Source organism: Daktulosphaira vitifoliae, unplaced genomic scaffold (assembly GCF_025091365.1).
Source record: "Daktulosphaira vitifoliae isolate Bord-2020 unplaced genomic scaffold, ASM2509136v1 Scaffold_3, whole genome shotgun sequence".
Lineage (NCBI taxonomy): Eukaryota > Metazoa > Arthropoda > Insecta > Hemiptera > Phylloxeridae > Daktulosphaira > Daktulosphaira vitifoliae.
The window spans coordinates 43,578,737-43,591,213 of NW_026099574.1; the positions used below are offsets into that span (position 1 = coordinate 43,578,737).

Sequence of the window (12,477 nt, forward strand, 5' to 3'; positions counted from 1 at the left end):
TGTTGATGTGTATATGGATGAGTTTTAATGATAACAGTTACTAATTCGATAGGTCAATCTAATTCGTCTCTCGAGGTCAATGTCTTTATTATTGTACAGAAATTTCGTATGGTTCATTTCTGTAATAGTAGTAACTATGCGTTTAGTTTCGATTACCTAGAAAAAGTTGTAACTAAACTTATTTAAGGCGTGTCACTTAACCTTCTGATGAGGTGAAGTTTATTAATTGCATAAAATATATGGCAAATATGTTGTACATCTGTAATTGCCAATTAGATTATACAATATAGTTTAATTTATAATCGAGACACTGTTTGGGGAAAGGTACTAAGTTACAAAAACTGAATTTTACAGGAGAAGCAAAAAAGTTCATTTAAAATACGTGGACTTATGAGTCCTTTTTTTACACAAAAATTAATGAGTCGGTATCAAATTTAGGCTATTTTAGACATACGCGCAAGTACGAAAGAAGGCGTTCATGCTTCTGCTGACTGGTCTAGTTTTTTAATTTGAGCTGTTAACAGTTAGTATTCGATATAAATTAACTGAATTTGTAACAATTTGCTTAAGTTGCATAGAAGTATATTTTGATATATTGTATATTTTACATTACTTTTAACACTGTTGATTTTTACATTATATAACATTTTTTTAAGCTATATTACAACAATAACAACTTATTATTACTTAAAATAGAATTAACCTAACTCATTTGAAATATTCAATTTTAATATTTCTATAATAAGTAATCGACTTGTTTAATATATATTTTTTAACACTAGGTACTTAGAAGTATGTGATCTTTGTTTTTTCGAGTCAAATCAAGTGGCACCAATAATTGGTAGTTTTTTGAATTTTCGAGAGATAATTGACGATTATTGACTTTATTGTTATTTTTGAAGTCGTCATGGTCAGGTGTAATTGACTGTTTTATTCGGAGGTCGATTGGTTTGGAACTTTCGTCAATATTATAGTTAACACAATACTTGTTTGGCTTATGAAAAGCAGAGTACTTAGACTGACGAAGCAATGCTTTTGGCATAATACATAGAGCTGAGTTTGCTGAATCCATTCCGTGTTTTATGTTAAATTGCTGTTGTTCTTGTAGCAGACAGTGCATTTTGAACCAATTTGATCGACGACCGTAACGGGAGCCACTCTTTGACATGCCTACCGTTAAACATTTTTTTAAGCGACAAACTTTACAAGACGTCCTATTATTTTTATCAATTACACATCGACCTCCACTAGTCTTGCATTCAGTCAAAAAAAACGAAAGGGTTGGTGCTTTGGCAGTAGCGCGTCCAAAAAACGACTGCAAAATAAAAAATACTTTACTTAGTATCGATATAAATAAATATAGAGTGAACCAGATATAACTGACAACTCATAATTTTTTATAAAATAAACATTTATGTCTGTTTCCGATATTTCTCAGGTCCTACTAGACCTATTACATAATACACGAAAATATTACAAATTATGTCTAATTGAAGACATCACCCTAAAAAACTGAAATAAAATTTCTCGTTTTTCGTAAATCACCCAAACTATTTCGATTTTTATAGTAAATTTCGAAATTTTTGTGTTGAAGTCCTCTATTTTATATTTTATATTGCAATAATTATTTTTATTTAAAAATATCACAGTGATTGGTTCACAGCTTTACATAAAAGTTATATATATCTAATCTACAATGAATATAAAGTTAAACTTATTTATATATTTTTTCTAATGTCTCTCTAAGTGGAGTAAATGATTTTAAAATTTGTACCTGTTTAAAATCCTTCTTATCATCTTACAATTGTAGTGGTCAATTGCCTGGGCAGTAACGTGAGAGCCTATTGTGTTAGAGTTACAGGGTTCAAATTAATTTGGGTGCGTTGATTATGCACTTTTAACTTTGTCAAAAAATCCAAAATTTATATGATTTTCATCATATTATTAGATGATATTATTTAATTATTACCACAAAATATTATCCCCAAATGGCTAAAATACTTTTAGCCATTTAATGATGAATAGGTACAATAGTAAAATGACAAAGAGAAAATAAAACTAAAAAAAAATTGTGTTAAGATTCAGGAACCTGATTCTAAAATAATTTAACTCGACTTAGGTGGCATTAGCAAAAAATTATAAACAAGTTTATTTTTATATTCATTATAGATAAGATATGATATGATGTGTTAAACACATTTTTGTTGTTCAGGAAATCAGTTTAAAAATTGTTTACTATTATTTCTTATGTATTCTTCACTTTTTTCTGTACTCGATCATCAAAATAATTTTTTTCACTTTTACTGAAAAACAAAAATAATAAAAACAGTAATAACAACAATAACGATAACGATAAAAACAAAATAACAAAAATAACAAAAAAAAAAAAAAAATTACAAAAACAAATAGGAAACATGTTAAGTCAGCAGTATATCTTCAACCTTGGACCTGTAACTATAGCTCTGAAGATGTACTCTACGACGAACTAAATATACATGTATTTATAAGATATTAGTAATATATTCTAAGTAATAGTAATAATAAACGTTATTTTATCATAAATTAAGATTTTAACTATTAAACGATGTTATATGTAATCGCTTACATTACAAAGTTATACGATTTTTTATTTTTATTAAAAGACTTCAACACCAAAAAACGGTCATTATTCTACTTTTATTTTTACAATTTATTAATTTTGATAATTATTTTTATAATTTTATGCGAATAAATATTCAATAAATTTTATTTACATTTAATTAGCTAAATCAAGGTTAAAAAAACTAACATTTCATCTATTATTTTCTCCGAGTGTTTTTTCGAGGGGTGATTCTTACAATTATTACAACATTTGAGTATTTTGAGCAATTAGTGATAATATTTTGTATTGTGAGAACGTAACACAAGTTGGTTTTTCAATTTTTAAAATAAGATATGAATGAGTCAGATAATTGTATCTTGCTTGAATAAAAATAACTTCTTCGCGCATGGTATTGATTGGCGAGTAGCAATTATTATAAGATTTTTTACATTTTAAGCTTGTTACAGTTTAATATGTTGTCCTTAAGTTTTTGAAATCTCTCGTTTGTAATTTTCTCTATTTTTTAGATCGCCTCTATTAGAGTGTTATTATCGATATAATGTATAGATTTTTTATAATCTCCATTAATAAAGAAGGTGTTTTATTTTTAGTTATTGAACTTAAAACAATTGGATGTTTTATAAATTATTAAATAACAGATTGTTTTATTTTTTGTACAATAGATTCTTTTGAGAACTTATGTGATATTATTAATAATCGCTGAATTAGTCTGAAAAGCCCCCGAAACTGGTCGGACCTCTTTATTGTAGTCTAGAGTTTTTAGGTTTAGTATGGTGGAATATTAGTTGATAAATCTATACTCCAATTAGCCAATGTTGTAGCTCTGTAAATAGTGTTGAAACTATTTATTTTGCGCTACAGACATTTGTATATTACTAATTTGTCTGTTCATAGATTGATGCAATAGTTCTTAAATCAAGGAAACCCGTTTCCTCACTTACTGGACATAGTATATACCTTATAGGTGTTATATTCCTTAATAGCATGAATAATCATAAGCTTACTAGTAAGTCGATTGAAATTATTCCTTGTCAGTTTCCAAATGTATTTTTGTCTATAGTTAGTCATTCAATCACATATTAGTACCTCGTTTTATTCCATGGTCCGTTTATATAACTATTTTGCAAAAAATGTAATAAAAACGAGACCTATATATGTACTGAGATTATCAAAATGTTGTGGACAAATATTATGAAACATAATGGTCAATATAATACATGCAAAAATAAACTTATCTTCGCGAGGATATATATATAGGGTACATATCTATATATAGAGTATATTCTTGTGTCATATCTATCGACTGAAATTCATCATAGCACAAAATTAACGCCTATATTTGACAGAAATGTTAATTAAGACAAATCGATTTGGTTATGTAAAATAGAAGATTAATGAATGAAACTATAATTATACAATGTGGAAATAAATTATTTATTTTGTTATTTCATACTTTATTTTTTCAATAGATCCAAAATATGAAGCGCAAAGTCTTTATTAACAAGATAAAAAAACACTATTACGGAGATAACAAAATGTGTCTGTAATTAACCGAATAAAATATTTAAATTTTTATTACTATTGAAATATATTTAGTAGTATCACATTCTTACAATAATTTAATATCAATTTACCTCTATTTTTTTAAAATATTTATAATTAGATTGACATAATGGAAAAATTGTATATATTAACTTACTTTGCATCCCTCGCATGTAAACGCTCCAAAATGAAATCCAGCAGCTGGTTCATCGCATACTTTACATTTCTGATTCATCTGTGAAGATATTATTAGATTTATTGATAATTTAAGTTAATAAAATATGATTTTTTTTTTTAAATCTATGAAAATAAATATTAGTTATAGTTTTAAGAACCGTTGATTTTTTTATTTTACCTTCGATAGTAACTATATCTTAAAGTTTAATTTATGAAAAATGAACTGGAAAATTGGCTTTATAATTAAATAATTTTTTAAATTTTAATATTAATTTCTGTCGATCAAATGTCATAATTGCAGCTATTATATAATGTATTCAGTAAGTAATTTCTTCTCACGAGGGGAGACTATAATGATGCGATCCTTGATATTTATTGAAGTTATTGAATCTAAATGAGATAAAAATCAAATGATTTGAAAATTTTTTTCTAACTCAAAAAAAAAATGCAAAATATTAAATGCCACAGGCGGATGTGAAACTCGTACCCTTAGCATAAAAAACACAAGTGTTACCGATTCGGCAACTGTCTGTCGCTTCCGTCACGTGATAAAATTAGCGATTTAAGCTAATTCAAATTTAAAAGTTACTTTTTCAACTTTATAAAAGCAAAAAAAATTAATTAAGTTTAATTTCTTATGTCTTATGAACTTTATTCTATGTCAATTAAATTATATAATATTCATGGAAGTCAGTGTATTCCCCTTGTAAGATATTTTAAAATAAAATAAAATACAAAACAGAATTTTAACACAAAAATAGCATATTTTTTATTTTTCACAATATGAAAAATTCATTCCGATAGTGAAGATGAAAGTATTTTTTTTTTTTTAATCATGGGTACTATCCATTTTTTATAATACTGTAATAATTAGTATACTTTATACGAAAACAATTTGTTTTTAACCAGCCAATGGTAAAATTTTGAACTTATAAGATTCATAGAATGGGATACTGTCTAAGGAGAAGTGGAGGGAGCCCCCCACAAGCTTTTCATGGGAAACAAATTATGGAAAATGATAAAAGGGCCCAAAATCGTTGGCCCCTCCTATAAATATTTTCTGGCTTCGTGCCTGGGTCAGACGCAACATTATATTTCGTTTACGTCCCTATTTTAATAAAATTGTGCCTTATCCGTAGTTAAGAAATAATCAATATGAATCTCACCAGCATAGAGTTTCTCGAACTTTCTAATTTCTGCGTTAGTTTTTGTTTTTAGCGTTGATAATGGTAACATTGTTTCCGAAATACGTATCCGCGACTTTTCAGTAATTTTTAGTGGCTATTGAGTTTAATATTTTTAGTTTTTAAATTAATAATATTTTTAATATAGTTTTAATTTTATTTAATATTCTTCTGATGTTTGAAATTTAGCTGTAACACATGAGCAATTGCTATGTACAACTTGTCATTGTCATCATCATAATCTCTATCCCAATTATTTAGAGTTAACGATTTAACGGAGTTTTGCACTGGCTGTTGATCTGACTCAACTGCATTATGATTGAGGCAACCAGGTCACACTTTTAGGAACCTACAGCAGTTGAACATCAGCGTAAGACGGCGACTGATTGATCCACACTCCTATTCTAAGTGTGATTTGTGCATTTTAAAAACGTTTTCAATTCATAAAACCTCGTTAAACAGCAGTCCACAATTTCACAGTGACAATTTATTAATGAAAAGTAAACTTTCTTTCATTGGCTAGAAAAAATTGTGTTACCAACTTACATAATGGGTAATTTGAAATATGAAAGATTATTCTGGGAATTCCTGTATTATGAACAAGGACAATTTAATAAGACAACCTTCCTCTTAAACGTTTATTAATGTTATAAGCGTTATTTTTAGAGTAATAAGCTTTATTACTCATTAAGGTTTTCTAATCGGCAAGTTTATCACCAATAGACTATAAAATTAACGTCACACCTAAGAATTAAATTTAGGATTACAGCTGATTATGAAAATAAATAATTTATTTCTTAATGATTAATTTAAATCATTTTATGGCACGCTATGTAGTGTTTCTTGAATTGAAATTTGAAGTTAGAACTTAAAAATTAGCGAAAACTTATGTTTGTATTTGTATGGGAACAGCACTACTCTGTACTGTAATGTAAGAAGGATTTAATTTACCTTCAACTACTTCCTACATAGTTTTGTGAGGTGACACGTCCTGTCGTTGGCCTTTACATGTATTCATTTCATATTAACTCGGACTGAAGAAGCACTGAATTGACCGTAACGAGTTGCGTGCGGTCACGATCTCGATCTCGTTGTAATGATTAGTTTTTGGAGCAATAGACGCTATAATAATAATAATAATATGTATAGATACATCTATGAGTGTGCTCGTGGCACCGACACTTAGCTGGCTTGCATAGGTGACGTTTTAAATAATAGTCCAAATTGATTTTGGCCTTTCGACCGCAAACCCGTTCGTGCGGCGGTGGCGGCTCGAGATCTAGACGAACGGGTTTTTGGGGGCGTCCGGGACGAGTTTTTATTAGTATGATTATCGTACGGATAAGTTGCCCTCTGTCTGTCGTTGTTCAACTAGCGAGCAGCCACCGCGGCTCGTGATCGCATTAACGCCGGACGTTATAGTGCGCCATATTATAATAATACATCTATCCGTAAACTTGTCTTGACTGTACGCATCCGCCGATGTCTATCGCCGTGGTTTATATCTGCGCGATAACAATTACATGATCGATGGGATCGTGATCCGATCTAATTTTAGGGCGGCCACGTCGTCGCGTCATGACGTGAAAAACGCAAACACCCGAACCAAGTGCACAGGTATAGGGAACCGAATAAATCACAAGTCGTGACGGTACACAGTCTAGGTAACTGTGATCTCGTATATATCATAACACGAGCATTGAGTCTAATATTATATTAAGTGGAGTATAATAGGCAACAAAAACGCTAATAGATTTAGCTGCGCAAACGCGTCACGCCAACATCGCTCTGCGGCTTCGGTTATGGCAATCGATAACATGTTAAAAATATTATCCGACTATCATTATACGCGCGTGTCTGCAGGCTCGATAATTTCGGTTATAAATCGGGTTTTTTTCCTATAGAAGAAACAGAAATTGGTTCGCTAAATCGAATGATTTATCGGTCGAAAAAAAATAATATTTATATATCATAACAGAGTTTATTATAACTGGTAAACATATTAGTAAAATGTGGGTTCCTTGTGCCCAGTTCAATAAATTCTCTCATGACTTTTAAAATGGCTACAATAGCCCAGATTTTCAAACTAGTCGCTGGTGTTGCTTAAACGTGTTACAGCATGTCCAGCTTTTTTTTTTTAATTTAGTAACTAGGGTGAGACGATCGATTACCAAGAAAAAACATTTGTTCCTTCCGACTTGGCCCACTCGTGTTTTTCAATTGGAGTGAGAAACAGTGGGGTGGTGTTCATCAGATAGGGTAGGTAGGTAATTTTTTTTTGAGTCATCTCTAGGAACATGCTCCATAAAATGTTTTATTCTCAGATAATGATAAAAAAAAAATCGTTATCAAAATGCCCCTAGCTTCAGTATTATAAATTCAAAATTTATATTAACATTAATTATAAATAAATCAATTCTCTAGTTGTCGTAAATTCGTAATCATTGTATTAATATCAACAATTGGATCATTGCCGGCGTTGAGTTGGTTTGAATTGTCAAGGTTGTTCGTACTTGGTTAGCCTTACCGCGATAATCATTGTAATTTTACGTCGTCATGCACTGCTTGTTGTGTACATAGATAGATTCATAGCAATCGAGTTTACAAATTAAGCACATAGAATTAAGTATAATGTGCAAATTATGCACACGTGTTGTATGTATCTGTAATACCTACTGCAGCAGCGTGTTACAATTAACGCGTTTGGTAAATAGAATTCGTGATGACTGTGGCCTTGTCATCATGACAAACAATAAGTCATGTATATGATGCGCCACGGCTGCCTTTGGGTTTCTTCTTCTTTCTGCGAGTAGAGCTTGGTAAAATAAAAAACATCATTTTTTGGCAAACGATCAAAACTGTATCATCTATAAGACGCCCTCGTTCTTTATTGACCATTTAGGTTTTGATCATCACGCAAATATCTATTATTACCCCATCGCGAGTGTACGGAGATGACCCACGTAAACATCGGCAAAAGGTAAACGATAAAACATTAGCCGAACTACTTATCGTGGTTATTGTTGAATGACAAGATCTGTCGCAACTGCAAGTTAGATTGAGACACTATTTTGCCGGAGCGATTAGTCAACAATGTAACGACACAGCTGGTTTCCTTTTTCACCATTCGTTACGGATGCGTATTTTTGTCGATAACGACACACTACTGTGTAATGCTATTTCCTAATTAAAATCCCGAGAAAACTTGAGAAATACAATGGACCACAAGCAAACCTTCATTGGGACGTCATGCCGAAATTATAAAGTTACACATTGTTTTATGGCTAAGTTTTAAAATCAGTGTCGGTAACGCAAATGATATTTATTAATAATTTTTAACTAAAAACTAACGCAGTAACATGGAAAATATTTCTATCTTAGAAATATAACTGACCAATAATTGGAAATAAACAGTATTGTTGTTTCCTGGTAGACAATTATATATATATAAAAGAATTCAAGTTTACATCATTCCGTAAGGTATCGGCGATTTTAAATAACACACATAGTCGGAAATAAAAATAAAAATTATAATCTGCAAATCATAGATCGAAAATAAAACATCTCAATGTCTAATTTTTAAATGTAATTTGCTTTTACTAGAAACCCTGTTAAATTTAGGTATAGAAACAAGTCGTATGCATCTATTATAGGTTATATTAATAGATGAAGATTTATAATGTATTAGGTTCATGTCATAGTAAACGTCTTGAAAATAAATAATTTATTTTATAATAAAGAATTATTCTTTATTATATTTCTTTAATTTATTATAAATTTGTGTTTTTATAAATTAAAAGTATGTTGAATCACAGCACGTTTTTACAATTGCTCCTAGAATTTTGCTCTTTTTTTAAAACTAGTAATTTATTCAATTTCATAGGTGTTAAACTTCTGCGATTTTGCAAGTAATCTAATCTAATGTATAGAATATGAAATCATGTGAAATTCATCTTGCTATTTGTCCTTCAAATAAATAATATATCTGTTTATTAACCAAGATTTTAAATTATGACAATTATAATTCATTTTCATAATACACTGTACTGCACTTTGTGTTAGTGTGATGCTAAACAAATACATTGGGTACGAATAGTACTACATTGATTCTTCATTAATAAATGTTGTTTTTAAATTTAAATGAATCATTTAAAGATCATTCATAATCATTAAAAAGAAAAAAATTATTTAATATAATGTTATGTTCTAAAAATTAATAGAATTTAAATAAATTATAAAAAAAATATATGTTTGGTGTGGAGAAAAAAAATGAACTTGAAACTTTCTAATATTTCATTTTAGTTTTTCCTATGGATGGTTTAGAGACTATGAATTAAGAAAGTTGTAAATATTTTGTTTGAAAACATTTGTTAAATAAACATATTTTATTATTTAATAAGGAGAAAATTAGATTTGAATTCGCCTGAAATATGTCATTATTTGTATTGATACACTAAATCAACACTAGAAAATATTTAATTGAAGAAAGACAACGACTACATGTAAGAATTTAAACTTTAAATACCTATGCTTTTATATGAATATTAAAGTCAGTTATTATAAGACAACGAACATGACGAGGCCAATGAGACGCGTATTCTTAGTACTCTGAAATCGAGAATGTTGGCACCGTTTTACCTATTGTTGCGAGGAATGATACTGATCGGCGCAGCAATAATATTGGACGAGTTTTAATTTAGATCATGTGCTGAATGTATAATATCATATTTTCGTCTTACATATTAAACTGTCAGGAGTATTCAATAATTCATGTTTACGGTGGACATTTAAGATTGTTAAAGTTAATGCACTGTATATGTCCCACTCAGTGGAGTATATAAGGTATAACATAGGCGATAAGTACAATTTTATATATCGATGTGGTGAAATCATTATCGTCGACCACTAGATTATTTCTAAAATAATAAAAATTTCAGACATTATTTTGATTGCTTCATATAAAATTATTTATTTCTCGATTTAAGGTTCATCCTTGTTGCCTTTAAAGGTACTAACATCATTTTTTTAAATGATTTCATACGTGTTTAACTAGTTCATATAGTAAAAAGTTATCAAATAAGAAAATTACTGGTCAATAACGACTTTTGAATCAATATTTAGGAAGTTCTCAACATTTTTAAATGTAGACTAGAGGTTAGGTGCGAGTTATGTTCTTTTTATGGTTATGCATACTCTGCAGCGTTCTTCCTCACACCCAGGTATAAAAATGCTCATAAGTTGGAATATATTTGTTCAAAAGTCTTTATTGACCTGCTATTTTTTAAGCTGGATAATTTTCTAATATTTAAATTGATAAAATATGTATGTCACCTTTATAAGGGATGAACCTAAAAAACATTTAGCCGCTTTTAAATGGAGAAATAGTAGTAATAAACTATGCAAAAGATAATCCTCAAAATTGTTATTTTAGAAGAAATCTAGTTATCGGCGACAAATCTGTACATACAGAGTGTTCAAAAAGTAAGGAAACAAGTCAATTGTTATAAACAATGAAAACCATAGAAACCCTTTTGTTAATTTACAGCACGCTCTATATAAACTTATATTTATTAATCAATCGCCAATTATAAGTAATGTTAACTTAATGTAGAATAATATGGTATAGGGAAAGAAATGCGTCAACACGTTAAAGATAACCCCGTCATGGTGGGCAATTGAAAATGGAAAATATCAACTACACCTTTATTAATAATGCAAATCGCGTTCGAATCTTAAGTTTCCGGCGAGACACTTACCTTGTGTTAACACAATATGAGTGTTGGAACGCAGTACACGTGTTTTCTTTGCGGGTGAAGATGCGATCGTTTTACATAATGATTAGGGGCAACTGTGGGTACAACACAATGGCAATTAGAATAAAATTAAAATAATATTCGAAAAGGACCAGTTGTAAACGCGACACGATAGTGACGGCGACGTCGACCAAAAGGCGGTGGATAACCTATCAACGCTTGCTGCGGATCCAACGGCAGCGTGTCAGCGTTGCGTCGCGTCAGCGTCCAAGTGGGAGCGTAGATTTGTACAGTAATAAGATAAATACAATTACCGTTGAGCCGATCGTTCAAGTCTCCAGCGACCGACTGCCGTCAAGGGCAAAGTAAGATGAATATGAATGATTCGTGTATGGTGCGATTTGATTGTTTAAAATGTATCAAGTGTATATATATATATATATATTTATACTTGAGCTTGGTCGGATTTAATATTGAAACAATTGGAAATTTAAATAATAGTTATAATTAATTTAATTTGTATTAATTAAACAAATGGATAACTAGTAAAAGATTTCAGCGTGTACTTTTCAGTATACTATATAACCTGGTGCTTGTATAAAAATAGTGCGGATACAATGGATAAATGAGTTATGGCACTCATATTCCCAGAAAAAGATACTAGAGCTATAATATTTTGCACAAAGTCATAGTATTTCAAAAAGAATAAACTTCGTAAGAAGACTTCAATTTTTACACAAATAACTGTAAAAAGGTTATTTTTAATTTTTATATCGAGTATTCCTACTTGCTACATTTTTTCAAAATATTAAGAACTTTATAATTAGTCATGTTTTCCAGTAAAAACCTGAATTATGTACAATTATAACTTTTTTCTGATGAATAAGAAGCTCTTACTCGTTGATTGTGACGACGGAGCAGTGTACTATATCATAACACATAGTATGGCTGTTGTTATGTAGTAGTACAGGTTTAAGCATAACTAGATTGGATATCTATAAGTTAAACTAAGTGCAATAATGTACCAGGTTCGGCCTACGCGGTTGCGCCCGTTCGTGTCACAGGCGTTCAGTTAGTATATGTGCGTGCAAGATAGGAAAAAAGGGTTTATGAGGGTCTAGCGGTCAGGCTAATAAACATGACAAGGAGATGTTATCGGAAGCAAACGGGAAGCACAAACGACTAGTAGACATTTGGATTGCGTGCGATCGATGTAACT

The 12,477-nt window shown here is 30.1% G+C and overlaps 1 protein-coding gene across 2 annotated transcripts; it reads right to left on the minus strand.

Annotated features, from left to right (window-relative positions):
- Positions 1-575: 575 nt before the first annotated feature.
- On the minus strand, positions 576-11,598 carry LOC126901037 (protein embryonic gonad-like). Of its 2 annotated transcripts, none has more exons than XM_050677168.1 (3): positions 11,262-11,598; positions 4,302-4,379; positions 576-1,315 (listed from the first exon to the last, which is right to left on the minus strand). In XM_050677168.1, the coding sequence occupies exons 2-3, from the start codon at positions 4,377-4,379 to the stop codon at positions 779-781; spliced, it is 615 nt and encodes a 204-aa protein (XP_050533125.1). In that variant the 5' UTR covers positions 11,262-11,598; the 3' UTR covers positions 576-778. The 2 variants fall into 2 exon arrangements, with proteins under 2 accessions (XP_050533125.1, XP_050533124.1); XM_050677167.1 differs by lacking the exon at positions 11,262-11,598 and adding an exon at positions 5,488-6,161.
- Positions 11,599-12,477: the final 879 nt, after the last annotated feature.

Coding starts and splice junctions, on each gene's coding strand:
- LOC126901037 (XM_050677167.1), bottom strand. Junction 1,316..4,301: donor TTACATGCGAGGGATGCAAA/GTAAGTTAATAT, acceptor TTTATTTTGCAG/TCGTTTTTTGGACGCGCTAC.